The sequence below is a fragment of the Mustela nivalis genome (genome assembly GCF_964662115.1).
Source record: "Mustela nivalis genome assembly, chromosome: 19".
Classification (NCBI taxonomy): Eukaryota; Metazoa; Chordata; class Mammalia; order Carnivora; family Mustelidae; genus Mustela; species Mustela nivalis.
Genome location: NC_139038.1, coordinates 30,166,777 through 30,192,318, shown reverse-complemented (window position 1 = coordinate 30,192,318; position 25,542 = coordinate 30,166,777). Strand labels below are relative to the sequence as shown.

The following is a 25,542-nucleotide window of genomic DNA, read 5'->3' as shown; positions in this document are numbered from 1 at the left end:
TTTTGTTTTCAAACCTGGTATTACGGAGATTATTGCAGGTCAGTAAGTAACAGAATGGTGCAACTTACTGTCAATGGCATCTTCATGACCAAGGTCAACTTTAATCATATAATTTCATCAGTTATGAGGCACAGCTGGGTTTCAAAGATGTATGGGGGGGATGTGGTGCTTCTTAGGGTTGATTAGATGTGACCTCTCATTCTCTTTAAATTTCTGTGTAGTGTTTTGTAGTGTGGAGGTACTATAACTTATTTACTGTTTTCCTGTTAATGGATATTCAGGTTGTTTCTACTTCTTTTTTTGCTTTTGCTGTTGTAAACAGTGCTACAATAAAAATGTGTGTGTGTGTGTGTGTGTGTGTGTGTGTGTGTTTCTCTCACTGTCTTTGTCAAATAAATAAATAAATAGAATCTTAAGGTTTTATTTATTTATTTAAGAGAGAGAGAGCCCAAGCAAGGGGAGTGGCAGACAGAGGGAGAAGCAGGCTCCCTGCTGAGCAAGGAGCCCTACATGTTGCTTGATCCTAGAGCCCTGGGATCATGACCTGAAGCGAAGACCTTTGCTTAACCCACTGAGCCACCCAGTCTTCCCTGGTTTTCTTTTCTCCCAGTTTCCCATAGTAATAACACCTTATAAAACCCTAGCATAGATTTTTTTAGATTTCCCTAGTTTTGCTGGTCCTTATCTGTGTGTGTGTGTGTGTGTGTGTGCACTTGTGTGTGCCTGTGTGTGTGTAGTTCTTTGTGGCATGGTTACTGCATAGGGAGAGCTGTCCACCACCACCGTCGGGTAATGGAATAGTTTCATTGTCCCAGGATCCCCCCGCTGACCTTTTATGCCACAGCACCTCCCTCCTGTACCCTACTTCTCTGTCCCTGACTCCTGGCAACCACCAATCTGTTCTCCAGTTCTCTAATGTTGACACTCTGAGAGCATTATATTAGCAGAATCACACAGTGTGTAACTTTTGGGGATTGCGTTTTCCCCACTTGGTGTGATTCCCATTCCATGGTGTGGGGGACTAAACTCTGTTTCTTCATTAACTCATTGGAGGACATCTGGGTTGTTTCAGGTTTTGGCTACTGCAAATAATGCTGCTGTAAACATTCACGTACAGGTTTGTTTGTGGGAACATAACTTTTTCATTTTTCTGAGATACTCACCAAGAGTGCAGTTGTTGGGTAGGTGATATTTGCATATTTGGTTTGATAAGAAACTGCCAAAGTGCATTTACCTTCCTACCAACAATGTGAGTGATCCAGTTCCTCTGCATTCTTGCTAGCATTTGGTAGTGTCGTGATTTCCTCTTTTAGCCACTCTTACAGGTGTACAGTCATACCTTATGGCGGTTTTAATTTAAATGTCCCTAATGATGTTGAACATGTTTTCCCATGCTTGTATGCCTATATCCCCTTCGGTGAAATGTCTGTTTATGCTTTTTGATCATTTTTTAATTAGTAGTGCTTTTATTTTTATAGGATACATTCCTAGAAGTAGGATTCCTGAGTCAAAGTATATGGGGATTTAAAAAAAAAAAATTGTACTATCTAGGGCACCTGGGTGGTTAGTCGGTTAAAGCCTCTGCCTTCGGCTCAGGTCATGATCCCAGGGTCCTGGGATCGAATCCTGTGTCGGGCTCCCTGCTCAGCGGGGTACCTGCTCCTCCCTCTGCTTCTCCACCCTCTCGTGTGCGTTCTCTTTCTCTTTCACAAAAATAAATTTAAAAAATCTTAAAAAAATTGTACTGTCTGGTCTCTTTGCAGAAAGCTGAGTGGTTCATATTTATATTTTGAACAGTGCTTATTTACAGATATTCATGCTTGGTCTGTGATTGGTTTTAAAGCTTATATTCTTGAATTGGTATCTTAATACTGTGACACTTTCCTGGCCACTGGCGAGACTGAACATCTTTTCATCTGTTTATTGGCCAGTATTTCTTCCTTTCAGGATTTGTTCACTTGTTGAAAAGTTCATTATCATTTGAGTTGCTTGTCTTTCTCTTATCCTTTTGTAGACGCTCTCCATGTATTATGGCTTTTAATCCCTTTTCAGTAATACGTGCTATAAGTATTTTCTGGAGAAAATTTATTGTTTTACCATGTTTATGGTATCTTTTGCCATATTGAAAGTTAAGAATCTTATGCAGTTAATAATATGAACGTTTTTTCTTTTAAGTAGGCTCCATGTCCAGTGTGGAGCCCAGTACAGGGTTTGAACCCATGGCCCTGAGGTCAAGACCTGAGCTGAGACCCAGAGTCAGATGCTTAACTGACTGATCTGCCCTGGCACCCCGAATGAACCTTAAAAATTTTGGATTTAGAGTATCCTGTCCTGAGGTTTTTCCGTATGTTTTTCTATTATTTTTATAGTTTTATTTTTTCCCACTTATATTTTTCCTAATCTGTCTGGAATTTTGTTCTGTCTAGAGTTTGAAATACAAGTTTATTTTTCTTTTCTTTCAGCCTTGTAGCTGGCCACTTGTGTCATTGCCCCTGCTTAAACAGCCCATTTTTCCCATCTGAATTGAAGTGCTATTATTATTATTATATTTAATGTTTTCATATTTATTTGGATTTGGATTTTTTTTTTTTTAAGATTTCATTTATTTATTTGACAGACAGGGATCACAAGTAGGCAGAGACACAGGCAGAGAGGAGGAAGCAGGCCCCCTGCCGAGCAGAGAGCCTGATGTGGGGCTTGATCCCAGGATCCTGAGAAAATGACCTGAGCCGAAGGCAGAGGATTAACCCACTGAGCCACCCAGGCGTCCCTGGATTTGGATTTTTTATGACAAGTTTCCCTATACTCCATCTGTATGTTTATCCCTGCACCCAAAACCACACTGCGCCATACAATTCTCTTTGGAATTGTATTCAGTTTATACATTAATTGATATATGCACAGTTAACTTATGCATTAATTAATGAAATTTTTACTTTAATACATCTTATTCAGGAAAATGGTATTTCTATTTATTTTGACCTTTATACCTTTTAAGAAAATATTATGCTTTTCTTCATGTAGGACTTTTATCTTTCTTGTTTAAAAGTAGGATTTATTTTACTTTTGTTACTGTTGTAATTGAATTCCCTTGCCCCATTTTGTGTACTTAAAAAAATAAAATTTTAATGTTATAGTTTCATTCATTGCAATATTTTTTATTTGGGGGTTGGAATCACTTCTATATCTTTGAATAAGGAATCTTGAAAAAGATCTGCTTTTCTTGGCTTAACATAATCTAAATTTTTAAAAATTTGTTTTTTAATCTAAGCTTTTTAAAAAATGCTATTTCCTTTTTTAAAAGATTATTTATTTATTTATTTATTTATTTGACAGAGAGAGAGAGAGGTCACAAGTAGGCAGAGAGGCAGGCAGTGTTGGGGGGGAAGCAGGTACCCTGCTGAGCAGAGAGCCCGATGTGGGGCTTGATCCCAGGACCCTGAGATCATGACCTGAGCCAAAGGCAGAGACTTAACCCACTGAGTCACCCAGGCACCCCTCTTCTTTTTTTTAAATATAATTTAATTTTTTCAGTGATTCAAGATTCATTGTTTATGCACCACACCCAGTGCTCCATGCAATACGTGCCCTCCATAATACCCACCATCAGGCCCTCCCAACCCCCCACCCCCTTCCCCTCCAAAACCCTCAGTTTGTTTCTCAGAGTCCACAGTCTCTCATGGTTCATGGTAAAAAATGCTATTTCAAGTTCTCTGTAAACATTTAAAATAGTTGTACACTTCTTCCTCACCATAACCTTTATTTTTATTTTTAAAATTTTTATGTAGATTTTTTTTTTTAAAGATTTTTATTTACTTATTTGACAGACAAGTAGGCAGAGAGGCAGGCAGAGAGAGAGGAGGAGGAGGCAGGCTTCCCGCTGAGCAGAGAGCCTGATGTGGGGCTCTATCCCAGGACCCTGGGATCATGACCTGAGCCGAAGGCAGAGGCTTTAACCCACTGAGCCACCCAGGCACCCCTTAAAATTTTTTTTAAAAAAAATTGTATTTATTTGTCAGAGAGAGAGAGAAAGAGAATGAGCACAAGCAGGGGCAGCAGCAGGCAGAGGAAGAAACAGCTCCCTGCTGAGCAAGGAGCTTGCTTCAGGACTGGATCCAAGGACCTTAGGATCTTGACCTGAGCTGAAGGCAGATGCTTAACCGACTGACCCTCCCAGGCACCCTTCATCATAACTTTCAAATTGGATTTCTTCATTTGTTGTAGCGCAAGGTAGCAATATTTCTGGTTCTTGAGACATGAATACTTTTTTTTTTTTTTTTAAAGATTTTATTTATTTATTTGACAGAGAGAAAGAGAGAGGTCACAAGTAGGCAGAGAGGCAGGTAGAAAGGAGGAGAAGCAGGCTTCCTGCTGAGCAGAGAGCCCCATGCAGGGCTTGATCCCAGGAGACCCTGAGATCATGACCTGAGCCAAGGGCAGAGGCTTAACCCACTGAGCCACCCAGGTGCCCATGAATACTTCTTTAATGCTTGTTTTGGAAGGAAGCTAGGTTCAGAAAAGCATAAAGGCAAGAAAGACATCACCAGCAATTCTTTTACCAAGCAGCTCTTCGTGTTTTCACATAATTCCCTTTAGGATTTTTTTTTTTTTTTAAGCATAGTTGAGAGCATACTTGATATATATTTCATATCCTTATTTTTCATTTCATGTTACAAACTTGTGGGTTTTCATTATAAGCTCTTGGTATGAGTTTTAAGGGCTAAATAGTGTTCAATTGTAAGCTGTTTATTGAACCAGTTCCCCCAGTGTGAGATCCTTAGTGGTTTAACCTTTCTTCAGGTGTAGATAATGTTTTGAGTATCTTCATTCCTAAACCTTTACCTGTCTTGTAGATTGCGGTCCATGATTGGTATCTGCCAGGAAAATTTACAGGCTAAAGGAGGTGAACCTTTGGAAAATTTACTTTATTACACATAAGTGTAGAGCAGAGACCCCTGCAAATGGGTCCCCGTCTCTAAAGGCCAGTGGGGATTGTACTGTCCTAAGTCTGACATGTGGCTGATGCTGTTAATTGGCTGATTTTTATGGGTACAGTTGACTCCATTCCAGTTGGCATCAGAGCTTTCCACATGAGGATAATCTGGTCCATTTCCATGATGTGCTTAGTTTTCCCCCAAAAGGTTCCTGTAACACAGTGAAAGGAGCACTTTGAAATAGGCCCTTTTTCGTAAGGTTAATTTGATGTCGTTCGTAAAAATGCAGCTTTTATTGCTGATCCTGTCAGTTGTTCTGACATTTGCCATGAAAGGGTACAGGATTCTTAAGAACCTTATTATAGATTACTGTGGCAGGATAAGGAGTCTTGAAATACAGGTCAGAGCTCAGGAAAAACAATGCTTGCAGAATTTCTGCAGTAAACTAGTTAAGCTCATGCAGTGTCCACCTGGGTGGGTGTTGGTAGATAGTTTTAAATTCAGCAGGAGCAAAGTATTTAATTTTCCATTTCTTCGTTCCTGTATCAGGCTTTACTGAACACCTCAAGGGCAGTTTTTTGTAAAAGATTTACTTATTTGTAAGAGAGAGGGAGAGAGCATGTGTGCTTGATTGAGTTTGGTGCAGAGGGGCAGACTGAGAGAGAGAGAGAGAGAGAGAACTTCCAGTAGCTTCCCCGCTGAGCGCAGACCACAGCGTGGGGCTCGATCTTAGACCCTGAGATCACCACCCGATTGGAAACCAAGAGTTGGATGCTTAATTGACTCTGCCACTCAGGTACCAAGTTTCTTTCTTTCTTTCTTTTTTTTTTTTAAATTTTTGAGAGCTTTATTGAAGTCTAATTTACATACCATAAAAAAAACTACCTCTTGTGAGTGTACAATGCAGTGATTTTGAAAATTTTTTATTTATTTTAGAGAGAGACACACACACAAGGGTGCACATAAGGCGGTGGATGGGGAAGGGTCTTAAGTAGACTGTGCACTGAGTGCCGAGTCTACTGTGGGACTTGATCTCTTGACCCTGAGATCACCACCAGAGTGGAAACCAAGAGTCATCTGCCTAACCAACTGTGGCACCCATGCGCCCTCTGCAGTGATTTTTAAAAATCCATGTTGTACAACCATCAACACACCCAGTTTGAGAACATTTTCCTTATACCTATTTTCTATTCTGCAAGTTGACAGTTAATCCCCAATTCCAGCCTTAGACAACCACTAATTGACTTTTGGTTTTTAAATATGTACCGTCTCTCAACATTTCATGGAATCCTACAACATGTGGCTTTTGGGGTCTCACTTCTTTCCATTGGCATAATATTTTCAAGGCTTCTCTTTGTCGTAGTGTGTCAGTACCTCTGTTCTCGGTATTGCCGAGTAATAACCCATTGTCTTGACAATACCACATTTTATTTATCCGTTCATCTGGTCACCAGTTGTGTGCATAAAAACTTGAAGTGATTTTCTTGACTGGTGCTTTTATTTATTTAAAAAAATTTTAAGGAAGATTTCATTTATTTATTTGTCAGAGAGAGAAAGAGAGAGTGTACAGATAGGGGACGTACAGGCAGAGGGAGAAGCAGGCTCGCTGCTGAGCAAGGACCAGAGTGCGGGGCTCCATCCCAGGACCCTGTGATCATGACTTGAGCAGAAGGCAGATGCTTCACGGGCTGAGTCACCCAGGTGTCCCTTGACAGGTGCTCTAAAAAAAAAAAAAAAGAAAGAAAACTTTTGCTGTTACATTCCCCCACTTGATTACAAACATGCCCAGTTCACTGACTCACAGTAGAAGTTCGCTGTGATGAAATGCCATGGAGGCAGCTGACCCACCGTAGCGATGCCCACATGCGTTCGCAGAGAGCATTCTGGGAAATAGGAGAGACCGGAGGTGAGAAAATAGCCCCACTAGTACCAGGTGTTCCTTTCGCTTCGCAGGAATGATCAGACAACTGAGTAAAGATGAGAAGAAACGAAAACTTAAGCATGACGAGGTTATAAATCAGTGCCTGTCACGTGCCCACCTCGAGCTAAAGAGGTGTAGGTGCCTGTGGTTGCCAAATGTGTTCGGTGTGATTCCCTGGTCTTAACTGGCTTGGGTCCGGATTATAAATTCTATAAGATCTCCTGAGACGCATCTCTCCCCTAAATGTCCATCACATCGGTATTCTGCATGCCCCCAGGGCAGCGAGCATCTCAGTCCTCATGACCACGGTAGCCAGGCATTGTGCTAGGTGCTGGAACAACAAAGATGAATGAGGTCCGATCCCTGTTATGTGGGAGCTCCGGTCTCTAAAGCAGATCAGTAATGGGAGAGTTTGGTCAAGGGCTGCAGTAGAAAGAAGTTCAGAATAAGGAGGCACTCAGGAAGGCTTCCTGGTGAGGAGACCCTTGAGCTAAGTTTGGAATGACTTAGTATAAGCACACGTCCAATGGGGAAGTGAGAAGGGGACACGGGAAGGGCCATAAATAGCATGGCCTTTGGCAGGGTAGTCATCATAATAATTAATTATGCGATTAGTACTCCCCCTGAGTTTTCTGCTGTGGTAGGTTGGTCATGACCTGTCCGTATCTAGAAGATAATACAGATGATGTAACCCAAGCCTCGGGGGCTGGGTTTGTGCTGTTCATCTGCATTCCTTTCCCTTTAGGGGCCAGATATCTGGAGTTGGCAGGGCAGCTTCTGACTTGTACATTTGACTCAAGTAAACTAACAGGGATTGTTGATTCAATTTTTTATATTTGCAGCTCTGATTTGTTTCATGATCCAGGCTGTGTTTTTTTTTTTAAAGATTTATTTATTTATTTATTTGACAGACAGAGATCACAAGTAGGCAGAGAGGCAGGCAGAGAGAGAGGAGGAAGCAGGCTCCCTCCCGAGCAGAGGGCCCGATGCGGGGCTTGATCCCCGGACCCTGGGATCATGACCCGAGCCGAAGGCAGAGGCTTTAACCCACTGAGCCACCCAGGCGCCCCTTTTGTTAGGTGACCCAGCTTTCAGGAAGCCCTTAAATGTGGGCCTGTGTGAATGTGTAGAGAGAGTAGCATATGCACATCTCATATTTAAGAGTGACCTCTGCCTAGGAAAGAGGGATGTTTCAGTGTGCAAGAGTATTCTGGGACTCATGGCTCAAGATTACTCACTTACCTAGCCACAGAACAAGCATTTATGGAGTGTGTACTGGGTACCAGACTCTGAGCTCGGTGCAGGGGAGCCAAGGGAGGAGCTGAAAACCAAATTGTGTTGTTGAGGACAGGTGTTAGGTTTGAGCTGCCAATTAGGCTTCCTTCCTGTGAGGGCCAGCTTTTCTTTGGCAGTGGTGGCCTAGAAGGCTAGGATGGATTAGTGATATCTGTAGTGTTATGAGCACAGATTGGAGAGTAAACGTACTAGTGCTGGTTATTTGCTAACACTGTGTCAGGTTTTTCTGGTAAACACGGATGACTTGAGTAAAGGTGGAGTATGGGAAAGAGAGGGCATTTGTCTCAGAATCACCATGTTTGCCTTGGTATGGGGTGTATCTGGAAGCTGCTTTGGATCAGTTTGGGGTTGGGTAGGGCTGGAGTACAGATGTTGTTAATTATATAGTCTCACAATGCTGCTTATTATGTACTCATGTACTATCTCTTAAATGTATGTAGCCTGTTTCTTTAGGTGTAAAATGGAGATAATACCTGCCTCACCCAGATATAATAATGTGGGTGGGAGGAGCTAATGAAATAATGGGTATGAAAATAGTTTACTGCCCACAGAGCAGTAAACCCTTGGAGTATTATTACTACAGGTGTGGAGGTGAGTGGAACAGGAAATGCCTGAAGTTGGGCAAGGTTGAGCCAGATGGTGATGGCGTCAGGTCCTTTGCATTGGGTCCCTCTGCCTAGTCTGCTGTGTCTGTCACATCCAGGTTATGACTCCAAGTTACCTCCACTCAGGCCCCAGAATCTAAGCCTGTTCCTGCCGTGTCTTCACTTACCACCTCATCTGGTCTTATTTTCTTCAGAGTTCCCATTAACTGAAATGGTCCAGTTAGCATCTCTGTGCATCTCCCTCTGCTAGTACCATGCACATGTGGTGAGGCAGAGACCGTGCTCTCTGTATCCTCAGAGCCTAGAACAGTAGTGCCTGGTACATGGGAAGAGTTCAGGATTTATTGTTAATGTTTTTTGAGGGGAGAGGGCATGGGCGAGCACTAGAACAAGTGGGGTGGGAGGGCCAGAGGGGAAGAGAATCTTCAGCAGATTCCACGCTCAGTGTGGGGCCTGATGTGGGGCTTGATCTCATGACCCTGAGGTCATGACCTGAGCCAAATCAAGAGTTGAACACCTAACCGACTGAGATACCCAGGCGCCCCAAGGATTTAACACAGGTTATGTGAGCAAATGAAATGGAAGGGCCTTAAAGTCTACAGACTCAATGGGCCTAGATGCCCAGGAGCCCTGGGAGGATTGTAAAGAATAGAAGGTAGAAAAAAAAAAAAAAAAGAATAGAAGGTAGTAGCTCTGACTCCATCTCTTTGCCAAGATGTTTGTGAAGCTCTTATTTCTTTGGTTATTGAGAAATACAATTAATTGAATCTACAGTAGTAACTTAATTGAAAGTTCATTCCATCAAGTCTGGATCTGACTTCATACTATAATCCCTTACAACAAAACAAAGAACAAGATTCAGAATTCATATTCTTTTTTTTTTAGTGTATGTAACAGGGCATGAAATTATACAATGTTTCCAATTTGGCAGGCTGCTGCATTCAATCTCTTGAAAGATGATCTGGTTCCTTAAACTACATGCAATATGAATTAGAGTTGGAGTTTGTGAATTGAATACAATTAGCAGCCCACCCCTCCCCACGCCAGACTGATTTGTTTTTAAATTGGCTCTTGGTTTTTTCTCCTCTGCTGGCGGGCATCAATTCCATTTTTCCTCCTTTCTTGTGAGTTGTTACTATGCTTTCAAGAGTCTGATGAATATAACTAGGCTGTGTAGGGCTTCCTGCAGGTATGTGAAATGAACACACATGGAGAGGGGTGTAAGTCAATTCCATGTCAGTTACTGGCCCATAAATCCAGGTGTGTGTGTGTGCACCTACCTCAGGTTTAGAGATGGTGGGTGACTCACCCCTTTCCAGGAGGTGCCGGGGCTGCCCTGGTTGTCTCTCTCCCTGCACAGGTGGACTGATGAATCACTGGTTCTCTCGCAGGGTAACCTGTCTGTGTGCCCAGTTTGAGGCCGTCCTGCAGCATGGCCTGAAGAGGAGCCGGGGATTGGCGCTAACGGCAGCCGCGATCAAACAGGCAGCAGGCTTCGCCAGCAAAACGGAAACAGGTACTGCTTGGCCTGCTGCAGGGCGGAGGATGTAGTCTTTTCTAAAAGTTTTTATTTATTTTTTAAGAGCGGGCAAGGCAGGCATTGTATGGGACTGGGATGGGGTAGCCTGATGGTGCAGAGATCCATGTGTGAGGACGTCTTACCTGTTGTCCTCTGCAGAATTCTCAGAGCCCCATGTTCATCTCTGGGACCTCACGGTCCTGCAGCCAAGGTGCTTATGTCACCAGTGCCATGTGGCAGTTGCTGGGAGATTGATGATGTGTTTTAATTCCGTGCATGGGGATAGCAAGACATTTCGTAACTAAATCTGCCTTCAACACCAGCAGCAGGAAGAGCAGAATCAGTAGGTGTCTGAGCGGACAGCTTTGCTACTGTCCGTTTTAGCGTCACCCTAATAGTGTGCCGTGCTCCTGTGTCCAGAGGACAGAGACAGCGCTGATAACCTCTGCTAACACGTAGGAGCGCTTTGCACAAGACTGGAACTTCGTTAGTCTTTTATATAAATAAACTCATTCAGTTTTCATGACAGCCTTATGAGCAGTAGGGCTTTCATTTTCTCTACTGTACAAATGAGGAAGCTCTTTAAAGGATGTGCTCTGGATCTGGACCTAAAAGTGTATCATGTCATATAAGAAACATTCTATGTCCTTCTTCCCCAACATTTTTTTTTTTTTTTTTTTGAGAAGGAGCGTGAACGGGTGTATGGGAGGGGGGCAAGGGCAGATGGAGAAGGAGAAAGAATCTTAATTTTTTTTTTTTTAAAGATTTATTTATTTGACACAGAGAGAGAGAGAGACAGAGAGCGAGAGAGCGTGGGCACCTGAGCAGGGGCAGGGGGAGAGGGAGAAGCAGGATCCCCAGTGAGCGAGGAGCCTGATGTGGGACTTGATCCCAGAACCCTGGGATCATGACCTGAGCCGAAGGCAGGTGCTTAACCGACTGAGCCACCCAGGCATCCCAGGGAGAAAGAATCTTAAGCAGGCTCCACATCCAGCACACAGCCCAGTGTGGGGCTCAATCACATGATTGAGATCATGACCTGAGCCAAAACCAAGAGTTAGATGCTTAACTAACCGAGCCACCAGGTGCCCCTCTTCCTCAGCATTTTAAAGAGCAGGCTTTGGGGCGCCTGGGTGGCTCAGTGGGTTAAGCCTCTGCCTTCGGCTTGGGTCATGATCCCAGGGTTCTGGGATGGAGCCCACATCAGGCTCTCTGCTCAGCAAGGAGCCTGCTTCCTCTTCTTTCTCTGCCTGCCTCTCTGCCTACTTGTGATCTCTCTCTGTCAAATAAATGAATAAAATCTTAAAAAAAAATTATAAAGAGCTGGTTTTTTCAGACCCTGCTTGGGACTGCTGTGACAGATTCCTGACTCTTGTTATTGTGACGTCCGTGTCACTGTTAGTGCCCCTCGTTCCCAGCTGACCAGCCCTCTCCGTGTGTGGTGGAGGTGTCTGTTGGGCATTGTCTGCCAAACAAGCCCTTTCTGTTACTTGGGGCTGGTAGTCCGAGGAGCACCCGCATGTCTGTGAGGCGCCGCCAGCGTTCCCATTCTTGCCCTTTCCTGTCTCAGCACGATTTCAGCACCGCCTCCTGAAGAGAGGCTGACCAGCAAGCAGAGTCTCTTCCTTGTTTTCTGCTGTGGAGAGGTTCTGGGCGGCTTCCTTGCCAATTGGAAGCAGGGGAAAGGTCAGGCTAGCTTTGCTCTTGAGGGGGTTGCCGAGGGCTTCTGTCGATCTTTCCTGCGGTGCAGTTAACCATTCACTGGTGCTGGACGGTCCTTGGCTAATGAAATATCCCCGCTATGGAATGTTTGATTAAAAACCTCCTATGGGGAAGGGGCATGGGTAGGTTTTCAACTGCTAGGGGTTGGGAAAGATCAGATGAGTGGCTGCTTGGTTGCTCTTAAAGCCATCAGAGTGGCTGTGGCAGGCCAAATGGAGAAAATGAAATCGGAAGAGGAGGCGCGGGTGGGAATGGGCATGCCTGTTTTCCCTTGTCCCTGCTGGCTGCTGGCCTGGGCCCTTTCTGTAGCTTAGGACTTAATACCAGGCCCTAGAGTTGGGCGATGGGGTTGAAATCCCCTCTCCGTGACTCGTCACACATGAGCTCTCTGGGACATCCCCTCTCTGAGCTTCTGGTTCCTCACGCATAATAAAATAAGGCCACGCACAGGACCGGCTCCCAGTGTTGTGCTGGGGGCTTCCTGAGAAAGCACCTGCAAAGCCCAGGCCTCAATACAGAGCTCCTGGGGCTGGTGCTGGATAACATGGCAGCAACTGGCCAGTTGCTTGGATCCATTGCACTGAAGCCCAGATAAGTTCCTAAGCTGTTCAAGTTCCCAGAGCTAGTAAATGGCAGAGCTGAGGATTCTGGCCCAGGTCAGACTGATGTCAGATTCCTGGCTCTTCTCTGCGCCCCGCTCCGCCGGCGTGGCCCGATGCCCACTGCTGTTCCTCTGTAGACCACTCTCGCTCAATTAGCTGGATTGAAAGTGACAGGAGACCATAAGTAATGGTGAATTAATCCACAGGGCTGTTGCAGTAGCTCCGTTTACGGATGGCAAGCATTACCCTTAGAAGAGAGGAGAGCTGGATTCAAAGTAATGACTGAGCAAACGAGATTGTTGGAAATCACGCTGCAGTAGATAATACCGAGTCCGCCGGGGCGGGACTGTGGTTGGTCATCTGGGGTGAGGGTTGCCTGCATGGCTGAGTTCGGAAACTGGTGCCCTTGTACGGTGTCCACATTTATAAATTACGATATTTCCTGTTGAAATATGAATTTCTAGCTTTTGTTCCCCTTGAGGATCTGTGGCTCTGAGTCCACGTTTCCTGCTTGCTGTGGTTGGAACCCACCGCCCTGTGCAGAGGGGCCCCGTGCCCTAGTCCCCCACTTCCCGTACCTCTCCCTCCTGCCCCTGACAGCTTAGACGAATGCTGTTGTCATTTTTGTCCTGCTCTTGTTCTTCTCATTGTTCTCATGTGAAACTTAGCAGTTTTCAAGTGCAAACACCTCTCGCCTTTGAAGTCAGTTTCTGGAGCGCAGAGATGGTTATCATTTTTGTCTCGTTTTATAGTCACTTTCTGGGGAGAGGATCTGTTAACTTCCTCCTTGGATGTATAGCCAGGAGTCCCTTGTTTTTGTTTGTTTGTTTTTTGCTTTCATCTTGATTTTGAATCCGTCCTTGTCTTTGGCCTGTGCCTGGTGGTGGAGACCAAGTGTGGTGCTTGAAGAGTTGCGTGAAGCTCGCGATGATTCATCCTTCTCCGGGGGCGGGGGTCACTCCTGCCACTCAGGCAGGTAGGGTAGAGGAAGATCAGTTTACTCCCGTCCAGGATGGAGCCTTTCATACCTGGGCTTCAGCATTTGTGAGAGCTGACGTATTTCTGCTTTCACCTTATTGCCAGGATGTGGTCATTTGGGCTTTCCCAAGCGTATTCGTTTCTTAAAGCTGCCATGACAAATTGACACACCCTTGGTGGCTTAAGACAGCAGGGAGAAATTGATCCTCTCACATTTCTGGAGGCCAGGAGTCCAAAATCTAGGCGTTGGCAGAGCTGATTCCTTCTGGATGCTCTGAGGGAGAAAGCCTTCCCGGCTTCCGGTGGTTGTCAGCCGTCCTTGGCACCCCGTGCTTGTGGCCGCTTCCCTCCAGTCTGGGCCTCGGTCTTCCCATGGCCTCTTCCCTCTGGGCTTCTGTCTTCATGTCCTCTCTTCAGAAGAACAACAGCCCTGCTGGATTTCGGCCACCCTCCTCCAGTAGTCCCTCAGCTTAACTAATTACATCTGCAAAGAGCCTTTTTCCTAATAAAGTCACACTCTGTGGTTTCAGGGGGACGCTTCAATCCAGCACACCCTGGATCCCTGAGCTGTTAACCAGTTTCCGTCCTCCTCTGCTGGTTCTGAGCTCACGTTTTTTCCCCTTCCAGACCTCATGGGAATTCTGAAAGCCCTGCTTCACTTCTCATCAAACTCTGTAGCTGGAAGAAGCCCTGAGGGCCAAGTAAGGCTCTGAATGTAGGACTCCTGTCTGTGGGCTTGTCTTCTCTTGGGGATCTGGGTTCTTTGTTACTTGCCTTTGTAGCGCTCCCAAGTCCCCAGCTTTATTTTAATAACCATTTAAATAACTGTCCAGCTTTTTCCCTTGTTTTTGCGGGAGAGGTTGTCTGATCTGGATTCATCTTCCAAAGCTGAACGCGGCCCTTCGAGGCCAAACTCTGCATGCTTTTTCCTCTTGCTGCACTGCCGCCTGTGTGTGTGACCATGTCTGTGGCTTGTCTGGAGATCAGGTGGCAGAGTTTATCCTTCCGTGATAAACTGTAGCCTGGGGAAGGGAGCTTACAGGCAGAGTCCCTCCAGTTCTGGGAGGTTTTTAACTGGTGCCTGCATCCATCCCCCATTCCCAAGCTGGCTTGTTTGTCTGTTTGGTGTTTTTGTTTTGTCTTTGTTTTCACCTTAGCATTTGGGTTTCATATGTTTTTTTGTTGGTTGGTTTATGTGTTTTTGACTTGGGGAGTTTTTTTCCCTAACTCAGACATCCCTGAGTTAGGGAACATTGGTAGCATGGATGTGATTACAAACAGGCCACCAGCTCAGCTTTGTCACCATTGACGGTGGGCTTGGGAAGCGGGGTCCCTCCCCAGTTGAGATCCCGTTGAATCGATGGTGCCGACAGCTGGGGTACGCAGGACCCAGAGAGGCTTGGCATGAGGTTATGCAGTGTGTCTCCTTTGGGATCCAAGCGCCAGAAGCGAGAGTCTGCTGTGTCCTGGGGTGCTTTTTCCTCTTAGTTGGATGAGTGGCTGGATTTATCTCTGTAGGTGATTGATTTGGTGGTGGTCAGACGGGAGTCTGCGTTTCCAGAGTCTGGTCCTGCCGTCTTTGCGTGAATAATTACAGAAGGAATTGGTCATTCCTTACCCAGCAGCTCTGTCCCTTCTTTCTTGCTAATGGAATTCTGATTTTGTTCAGATGTTGGGTCGCCAAGTGCTTGAGGCTTGAAGCTCGCTCCAGGGGGAGTGAGTCTAGATCAGATCAGGCCAGCCATAATAATTATCAGCCTGCCAGTAGTTGCTTTCAGAATAGACACGAGACAAACTTCTGATCAAAGGGAAGGGAGAAGTCTGCTTCTTTTTTGTTTTATGGTGCTGGGTTGTTTGCGTGTGACTGTGGTGTTTGGAGCTGTGGCAATGATCTTGTGACTGTAAAGGAGGACAGGTCTGAGGACAAAAGCCAGTACACGAAGGACAGCAGCTCAGAAAGGTAGAAAGTACCTTGATAGCAGCACTGAGCTTCTGAATTAATGACGGCTAGACCTGCCGTACCTCTGGACTGAATGTTGTTTGGGGACAGTAAATTTCCTAATGTTGGAAGCCATCTTGAGTTGGATCTCTGTTTACAATCTTCCTAAAGCAACCTAACTTAAACAACAGAGAAAAGCAAGACAACTTTAATGGAAGTCAAAGGCCTGTGCTCCAGAAATGAGGGGACAATCATGACTAGCATGTTAATCTTGGATGTTTTCTGCTCCTTTTTGATAATTTGGCTGACCACAGGCCTGGCTTCCCTGTTTGCTGTTGACTCACACCGAGCAGCTCCCGTGAGCCAGGGCTTTCTTCGTTAGACCCTCTGTTCGTAGTCCCGTTTTATTTCTGAAGTGACTATGCGTCCGGAATGACAGTGTCCCCATTTTACAGATGAAGAAAATAAGGCTCAAAGAAATGAAATACTTTTCTTAATGCTCCAGACCTAGTAATTGTGACAGAGCCAGGGTTTTGACTTTGGTCTCCATGATGTGACTCAGAAGCTCTTCCTCTTTTAGTCATGAGGTCATGTTGTTTCCAGAGAGAGGGCTCTCTGGGAGACCATGACCCACTGCCCCCCCAACCCCGCCAGTTTAAATTCATGAGTAAATGAAGCAGCAAGTATTTTTTTTTTTTTAAAGATTTTATTTATTTATTTGAGAGAAAGAATGAGAGAAAGAGAGAGCATGAGAAGAGGAAGGGTCAGAAGGAGAAGCAGACTCCCCACCAAGGAGGGAGTCCATCCGATCCTGGGATTCTAGGATCATGGCCTAAGCAGTCGCTTAACCGACTGAGCCACCCAGGCGCCCCGCAGCAAGTATTTTAGGTTACGATCACTTAGAGCAGAGGTCAGCAAACCATGTCCTGCCACCTATTTTTATAAAGTTTTATTGGAAGACAGCCACGCACATTCATCTATGTACTGTGCGTGGCGGCTTTTAGGCAGTTGTGACTGAGACCATTTTTCTCTTAAAGTCTGAAGTATCTAATATTTGGCCCTTCAGAGAAGAAGTTTTCTCCTCCCTGTCTTGGAGAAGAAAGGACAGGGAATCCCACTTTACCTTCGAGCACCCTGCTCCCTTGTGAGTTGCCTGCCTACCTCACTTGATGATAAGCTTTGGGACTGCAGGGCACCATGTCAATGTCACTTCCTCTTGACTCTCCCGCTGCTAGCATAGTATCTGGAAATACATAGTTCTTCAGTAGAAGGACATTGATATTTCATGATTTCAGTTGGCACAGTATTGTATTGTATTTCATGATTCCCGAGGTACGTTATACCAGGGTCACTGCAGAGTGCTACAAAGGAAGTGATTAAGTTTGGAGGAAAAGAGCGGAGATTGATTTTTAAATTTACTAAAAATGAATTAAAAGTGACAGAAAGCTACATAAGCTTGGCTTGGAATTGGAGGGTTTTGCAGATGCTGGATGCCCAAAGTAGTCAGTACAGAATGCTGTGTGGAAAAATGAATGATTTTTCTTCCTGCTGGAGAAAGGAGAAAGAACCACCGCAGTCAGTGCCTGTCCTCGTCTGTTGGAGACTACCGTAACATGATGCCAAGCCTTAGGAGCTTATAAACAGCAGCCATTTATCAGGTTTCGGGAGGCTGGGAAGTCCAAGGTCAAGATGCCAGTGTGGTTGAGTGAGGACCCCTTTCCTGGTCCATAACCAGTGCCTTCTCGCTGTTCCTCACATGGTGGAAGGGGACAAGGGATCCTGCTGCAGCCGCTTTCTGAAGGACACTGATCCAATTCCACAAAGACCCCACCTTCATGACTAAGCGTCCTCCAGAAGTCCCCACCTCCTCATACCATCATCTTTAGGGGTTAGGATTTTAACATAGCAATTTTGGAGGGACACGTTCAGACCGTAGCAGTGCCATTTCATGAGAAAACCTCGTAATTGGATGCTCTTGTTAATAACTAATGGACCGCCATGCGGTGATGTGTGGGCAGTCCATTACAAGGTCATAGGCTGGTTCAGAATGGACCAGAGACACACCTGCTGTTACCCAGCTCTCTGTCCTGCAAAATTTAAGTCTGTTCAGCAGCCCTTGGCATCAAGGACCCTCTGACGTTGAAACACTGTTTCCCCCTCTCCTGGGGGGCCACAGCCTCCTGACATACTTGCTGGTGCTTTGTCGATCCTTCTTATGTATCATTTCTACGCCCCCAAATGGAACTATCGTTCATCTTCAGATTCTTTTGTTGCCTCTCGCTTCTATACACACACCTGCTGTCTGAGTTCTTCGGTAAAAATTGCTCTCCCTGTGTTGATTACGCGAAGTTCTGCCTGCAGCCCACATCACTCCCTGGGGCCCTTTCTCTGAACATGTCTCTATCCAGATGCACCGCAAGGTCCTCACAAAGACTGGATCCTCCTCTCCACCCTGGTTTTGCTCCTGTGTTCCTTGCTTTGTGAATGGCTCTATCTTTCACCCAGTTTTCCTGGACAGCCCTTGGAGCCTCCTTGTCCTTCCCCTCTACCCCGTTTTGTCCTTCTGCTGTCTATCTCCCTCCTCCCCAACCCACTCTGCATATTATGCCTGCGGGGGGGTTCTTCAATGACCAGCCTGCTCCCTGCCCCCTACTTAAAGCTCTGTCGTGGTTCTCTCTAGAGTTGGGACAGGGGACACACTCCTTGACATGGCTTTCATGGTCTGCCCTACCAACTTTGTCTGTCTCTAAACCCTACTGCACACTGAGGGCTAACAGGCAGTTGGCCGGCAAGGCATTGCAACCCTTCTGTCCAGTTGATAAATAAATCATGGCCTGAGTCCTCTGAGTTCCCCTCCGGCCGCAGCCCCTGCCTGGGGAACCCCTGGGACCTCTTCATAAGTCAGCAACTGAAGCGTTAATGCTAGATGCTCTTGGGGAGAAGGTTTTCAGTACCTCTATTTTGTCATTGCTCAGGGACCCGGTTAGGTGGCTAAGCCCTCAGTGTGGAACAGTGTGCCTGGCTTGTAGAATCCTGAAGCTGTCAGGTCCGGTCTGGAAGTGCTCTCTGTTCTTACCCTTCTGTGCCCTCCTTCCTCCTCAGCCCCTGCTCATACACTAACCACTCAAACGTCTGTTCTCGCTCTTGAAAACTGTGGCAAAGTACACATAACACAAAACGAGCATTTGAATCGTTTCAAGTGTACACTTCAGGCGACTGTCCCCGCCGCGCCTCTAGAGCATTTTCATTCCCTCATGTTGAAAGTCCGTCCGCATTAAACACGGACTCCCCGTCCTCCCTCCCCCAGCCCCAGGCACCTGCCGTTCTACTTTCCATCTCCATGGTTTGTCTTGTTGGTTACATCGTACAAGTCAGCCTTCTTATATGCCACATACCTAAGGCTTAGTTCCTTTACTCTAATGTCTTCAGGGTTCAAGCATTTGTAGTGTGCCAGAGTTTCCTTCTTTTTTAAGGCCGAATAGTAGTCCATCGTGTGTACACACACCACTTTGTTGATTTCCTCATCTGTGGATGAACACCTGGCATGCCTCCATTTATTAGTTGGCCATAAACATGGCCATGCTGCCATGGACACGGGTGTACACATAACTATTCGAAACCCTGCTTTCAGTTCTTCTGGGTAGTGCCCAGAAGTGGCATTGCTGGATCAGGTGGCAGTGGTACGTTTCACTTTCTGAAGACCCGCCAGACAGTTTTCTGTGGCGGCTGTGCCATTGTCTGTCCCCATCAGCAGTGCAGTGCACAGGGTCTCCAGTTTTCCACATCCTTGCCAATACTTGTTGTTTTCATGTTATTTCTTTTTTGAGACTAGCCATTCAAATGGGTGTGAAGTGGTAGCTCGTTGTGGTTTTGATCTCTTGTCTCTTGAAATTTCAGATTTCCCCCTCCTAAAGTCGTTCATAAGCTCCTCACCTGGTTTGGCTGTCCTGTGCTCCTCTTTTAGGTGTCTCCTTTCTGCTTACCCTCCCCCACCCCTCAGTAGTCCTGAGTCCTTCTCTCATCGAACTGATTTATGGCACTCCTGCTTTCTTGACTGTCTCTCTCGATGGTCAAGGCCTGCGTCCATTCTTGGTCTTCTCTGTAGCTCCGGTGCATTGCAAGGTGCCTGGCCACCAAACAGGACATTCAGAATAATGACTCCAGGACCCAGACTTGAGGACATGCTGCTTCTGGTCCTGGGAAGCCAGAATCCACCCTCTGCTGTCTGTCTGTCTTCTTATAATCAGCTGAGAGCAGGTGGTATTAATATACACCCAACTATAAAATTAGAGAAACTGACTTCCTTGGTTCTCAGTGGGGATTTTTGAAAACAGTTGATTGTATTTAACTCAAACCAGAATTTATATTTTGCTTCCTTGGGTCACTTTGGGTAACAATTTCATTTCTGTAGAAAAGTATTTTTGGAGGAAGCTTCATGTGCCAGGAGAAGACCGGGCCCATCCTTTTGCTTGTGAGGGGAAGTCCGCTCCCCCACCCTGCCATCCCTGTACGGCTTTCAGTTCCCTCTTTGTGTTTTTCTGTTGTATTCATGAACTTGCAAATCAGCTAGTCCTAGTACAAGAGACCTTGGAAGGATGTCGGTGTAAGATCCAAAGAAAAGACTGAGCCCAGCGGTGGTGATCAGAATGTTGAACAGCTGGTTGGGGACTGCTGGCTTTAAGGAGAGAGCCAGAACCACAGCGCTATCCCCCTCGGGCTAGGTGTGAGCCTGTGAGTTCCTAGATTATGGGGATGTCTGCAGGGCCCTGGGGAGGGTCCTCGACTGCTGGGGTGGCCGAGGGCTTGGGCCAGTGGCTACTTACGAAGGCACAGGAAACTGTCCTAGCGTTTTAGGATCTCATAGAGCCAACCTGTTGCCTCTTGGCCAAGGGTGACCTCTGGCTGTTTTAAAGGTGTTTGATCCTAAGGTCTAGTAAATTAAAACTAGTAAATTTGGCCTCAAAGTTGTCAGTTTTTTTCATAATTGTCTGGCTTTTTGGATTCATGGGTCTTTTGCTTTGTTCCCATCAGCCTGAAAATGACTCGTCAGCAGAGGATGGGGGTACATCCCTAAAAGGAAGCCAGACACAGCTTCTGAAGTCCTTCGTTTGGCACTAGAGAAGGTTCCTGCTTTGTAATAAAGGCGGGCTGTGGACTCTTTTAGACCAGGGGTGAATGCTAGGTGTGCTATGCTGAGTTGTTAGAACTCAGGTGCTCACTGGGGCCAGGCAGACAGCAGAGATAAGTGAGGCAGGCCTGCGGAAGGCCCCTGGGTTGGTGGAGACCGTGAGTCACCTGGCTCACGGGAAGCCTGGGAAGCATCCGGGGGTTCAGGAAGAAGAGAGATTTTGATGAGCAGTGAGGTCGGGGCTCACTCTTTTGTGCAGAACGGTGAGAGATTGTCTCTGTGGAACTTTTGAATAGAGACCTCAGGGAAGGAGGGAAGTAGCCTGGGGATGGAATCCTGTTCTGTTCAGTGGGTGGAAAAGCTTAGAGTCACTTGCCTCTTTTCTCAGATTTATTCTCTGTCCCTCCCTGCAGACTGTTTCCCAGGCTCCCTTGCCCACTGTCTTCCTGCTTGGCCAGAGGGAGGTGGTGATGAGTTTTGAAGGCGGGAGGCAGAGGGAGGCTGGAGCCTTTCCTCCACCTCCAGTGGCATGTCTGGCAGTGCCGTGCTCCCTCTGTGGTCCGTGGACGTCCTGTGTGGCCCACAGGTCAGGCCTCGGTCTTCTTGTTTTACTCTCCTCCTTGGTGCGTCTGCCACAGTCTGGCTGTTGCCTGTCAGGTCTGCGTTTAGGAGTGGAATTGCTCGATCCTATGCTAATTCTCTGTTTACCTTTTTGAGGAACCACTGAACTGTTGTCAACAGTGACCGTACCATTTTACGTTGATACTTTTTTTTTTCTTAAGTAGGGATGGAATTGCCTTTATTTCTCTGCAACTGAAATGAACTCTGCGATTAAATCCCCTTTCGGCGAGCTCTCACACGCTTGGGCAGCACCTTTTCCTTCTGTTCCTCTGGCTTCAGGGAAGGGTGGCTTTCTGACACTGGTACTCTCTGGGCGGTCTCATTGTCTCCTGTTTGGCTTTGTAGCTCTTCCTAAGTCTTTGTAACAGACGCCCCATGTTCAGTTCCTTCAGTGCTCTGCCTGGTGTGGTTTCTGTTCAGGGCTGGGCCGGCGGAGTGTGCTTGGCGTGTTGGAGCAGCATCAGGGAGATCAGCGAGGCTGGAGCAGGGGGAGTGAGGTGGAGCGCCGGCCGGGGTTAGAAGGCCACCGAAGGGCAGTGAGCGGCGGTGTATCTTCGGTGTATCTTCCTCGGCTGCGTTTGTTTTCCTGCTCTCCACCCACCTCCACCGAGATAATTGGCACTGTTCTGTGGAGTCAGCAGGAACATTTCGTTTTTAGATTTAAGCAGACTGGACTCTTCAGAGGTCACCCAGTATCTCAGATTATTGTGCATTTATTCATTCTTTAAAAATGTACCAAGTTCTGAATCATAAGCTTTAAAATGGTGGATTTTATGATAGGCCAAGTTTACCACAATTAAAAAATGAACCTGGAAGTGCCTCATTGGCAAGCATAAGGTTCTTTCTTTCTTTTTTTTCTCCCTAACTGAAAGGGAATTTAATAGCAGAGTTAATTTTAATTGCAGAGAAATAAAGGCAAAAAAAAAAAAAAAAAGTATTGATGTGAAATGGTGTAACCACCATTGACAAGAGTTTGGTGGTTCCTCAAAAAGGTAAACCTATAATTCCTGTATGATCCAGCAATTCCGCTCCTAAATACTGACCTAAAAGAACTGAAATCAGGGAGTCAAACATACTTGGATATGAATGTTCTAGAAGCATTATTCATAAGAGCTAAAAGATAGAAAAACCCAAATGTCTGTTGATAGATGAGTGGATGAACAAAGTGTTGTATATACACATAGTAGGACAGTATTGAGCCACAGAAACAATGAAATACTGATAAATACTAAGCCAAGGGTGACCCTTGAAAACGTTTCGGCTAAGTGGGAATAGCGAGACACAAAAGGTCCTATGTTGTACAATTCGACTTACATCAAGTACCCCTGAAAAGTGGAATGGGGGAGTTACCATTTCCTGGGTATGGAGTTTCTGTTGGGATGATGGAAAAGTTCTGGACATAGGTGGTGGTGATGGTCACACAACCTCGTGAATGTACTTACTGCTACTGAATTATGCACTGAAAAATGGTTAGAGAGGTATATTTTATTATGTCTATTTTACCACAAGTTTTAGAAAGAAAAAAAAAAAAGTCCAGATTACAGACTTTTTACAAGTCTTTATTATGTGGTATTTAATCCACACTTCCTGTCTTCTGGTTTCGGGAGGCAGTCCTGCGGTTGGTTGGGAGACGGCCAGGGGACGAGGTTACAGCCCCTTCTCGGGAACTCTGCTTTGCTGATCCGTTTGTGTCTTGTAGTCAGGCTCATCCAGATTTGGAAGTGACTGGGACTTGGGGGTACTTGTGCTCCCCTGTGTCTGAGGCTGGAATAGGGGACCACTTGGTGGCCTTTTGTTCCTGGAATTGCTGATAGCCTGTATGGGTGATTCTGTTAGTTTTTTACTTAAAATCCCTTCCCCGTTTCTTCTTTGGCTTAACAGAACCTTGATTTTGCTCTGGGCCGCGGATGTCCTCTAGGTAATGGATCGTGGGTGATGAAGCCAGTCTTGACATTCTCTATCTCTATTCCTCTTGGTTTTCTGGGATTACTTACCCTTGCCTGAAAAAAGGGGTAACAGAGCTGGTTTTATCTTGTCCTGTTTCTTCTCCGATTGTGGCTGTGATAACCAGGGTGGTGGCAGTCCTCTGGGACAGGGGGTGAAGGACAAGAGGTTGGAGATTTTGCCAGTGACAGTGCCTTTGAGCCAGCTGTCTACCTCCAGACGAAGTCCAGCCTTTCTTTGTTTACAAGGAAGGAGCCTAGTTCCTTGTAGTTGGGTTTTCTGTTTTCTCATTGAGCAATGCTGTTTTGTTTTTATTTCTTCCTGAGGATATATTTGCCACTTGTACGCCCGTAGGCACTGCCCAGTGCCAGGAGCATTGCCCCTCCTCTGAAATGATTGTCAGGTGACAGAAGAATGCACCCTATCTCACTGCATCAGGCTTCTGGTCGCAGGTGACAGCAAGTCACTTCGAAAACAAAGGGCATTTCCCAACTCAAGTAACTAAGAAAACTGGAGGGTGAACAGGATTCAGGGGCTCAGCATCCCCCGCATCTGTCTCTGTGTCTCTGCCCTGCCTTTGACCTGGTGGGTGTCCTATCCATGTGGGTGTGCTCTACAGGAAAGGCAGGAAAAGGGCCCGGTGGCTCCAGGCTTACATGTTTATCTGAGCTCCTGCTTCTAGAACAGTGGATGGCAAGCTGCCTTTTTAAGGGATCAGATAGGAAGTATTTGGACTCTGTGGGCCATGGGTGTGTGTAGCAGCTTCCCAGCGATGACTCTGTAGTGGGAAAGCAGCCGCAGGCAGTGTGTCTGCAAATGGCCGTGAGTCTTCCGATAAAACTTCATTTACAAAGACAAGTTGTGGGCCAGGTTTGGCCCTTAGACTGTTGTTTGCTGACTTCAGTTCTCAAGGGAGCCAAGGTCTCCCCTTTAGTGGTTCAGGTAGAAGTTGCGGGAAGAACCCTGTGGTCCTGGGTGGGGACCAGGCTGAGACCAGTGAGGCTCTCAATGTAGCCACGGAATGTATGGGAGCACCAAGAAACTCAGCAATCAAGAGACCTAACATTTTCTTGCAATATTTTTAAAAAGTCAAAATTAATGCAGAAAAAACCCAGTGGCACTCAAAATAACAAACAGGGTCAGGGGAAGGGTAGGGTGAGTGAGGCGGGTTGCCGCATACCCCTGCTCGGCCCGGTGATGGCCCAGAGTTTGGTGGTGCTGAAGGCAGGTTCACAGGGAACCAGATGGAACGCGGTTCTCCTAGGAAGGAGGGACGCAGCCCCTGGAAGAAGGGGGAAGGGTGCTGTTTGCTCGCTGTGCTGTCTCAGTGCGAAGCACTTGGCCACGGATGTTTTCTCATTTCCTCCCCCTCATCACAAACATCAAAAGTAGATACTGCAATCCGCATTTCACAGATAAGGAAAATGAAGGACAAAATAAGTTGCCCAAGGGCACACGGCGCCTGAACTAGAACTTGAGCCATGGTTTTTGTCCTCCAGAGTATGTTGGCATCTGTTATGCTGAGGCCTGTTAGAAACTTCGCCAGACTGTCAAATAAATAAATAAAATCTTATTAAAAAAAGGGGGGGGGCGCCTGGGTGGCTCAGTGGGTTAAAGCCTCTGCCTTTGGCTCAGGTCATGATCCCAGGGTCCTGGGATCGAGCCCGGCATTGGACTCTCTGCTCAGCATGGAGCCTGCTTCCTGCTCTCTCTCTGCCTGTTTCTCTGCCTACTTGTGATCTCTGTCTGTCAAATAAATAAATAAAATCTTTAAAAAAAAAAATAAGGAAAAAAGAAACTTTGCCAGAAGGCCTGTGGTGTTAGTCCCTCACCCCGTGAACAGGTGCCCCTGGAGTTGGCTGGCCTCAATATCCCCTTCACGGCTCTCGTTCGTGTGGGCAGATGGCGTTCGGGCGTCCGGAGAACCAGAAGCCCTCACCCTCTTCTGGAATGAGCCCCGGTTTCATAGCAGTAAGAGATTGGTTTATTGCCCCAAATTAAATTACGGACACTGCGAGTGTTAAGTGGCAGGTGAGCTGCACTTGAAACAGACCCCATTAGTGCTGGCAGTGGAAGCGGAGCCCTGCTGGGATAATGCTTATCATCACCGCCATCGCTTTGGCAGGCTGCAGAGGGATTCTGTGGCACTCAGCAATTTGCGAAATTGAAAGGTGAAAACACACGTTAAGTGTTTCGTGTGCACTCAAGGTCAGAGGGAGGTCACCCTGGTTCTCCAGAAAGACCCGATGCAGGTGAGAGTCACCTGCTTTGAGTCACGATGGAGATACAGGTGGTTGTTCGCGGTGTTTTGAAACAAAGCCCCCGTCCTGGTT

At 46.3% G+C, this 25,542-nt stretch overlaps 1 protein-coding gene across 5 annotated transcripts in view; it reads left to right on the top strand.

Moving 5' to 3' along the window:
• The window catches only part of SNX29 (sorting nexin 29), a 478,644-nt gene that overhangs the window by 32,575 nt on the left and 420,527 nt on the right, over nucleotides 1-25,542 (top strand). For 3 of the 5 annotated variants that reach the window (XM_082714096.1, XM_082714098.1, XM_082714097.1), the window contains exon 4: nucleotides 10,148-10,272. In XM_082714096.1, coding sequence (XP_082570222.1) covers nucleotides 10,148-10,272 — 125 coding nt within the window. Of the gene's footprint in view, nucleotides 1-10,147; nucleotides 10,273-20,080; nucleotides 20,248-25,542 lie in introns of those variants that run through there. The other 2 variants (XM_082714099.1, XM_082714100.1) reach the window with 2 other exon arrangements.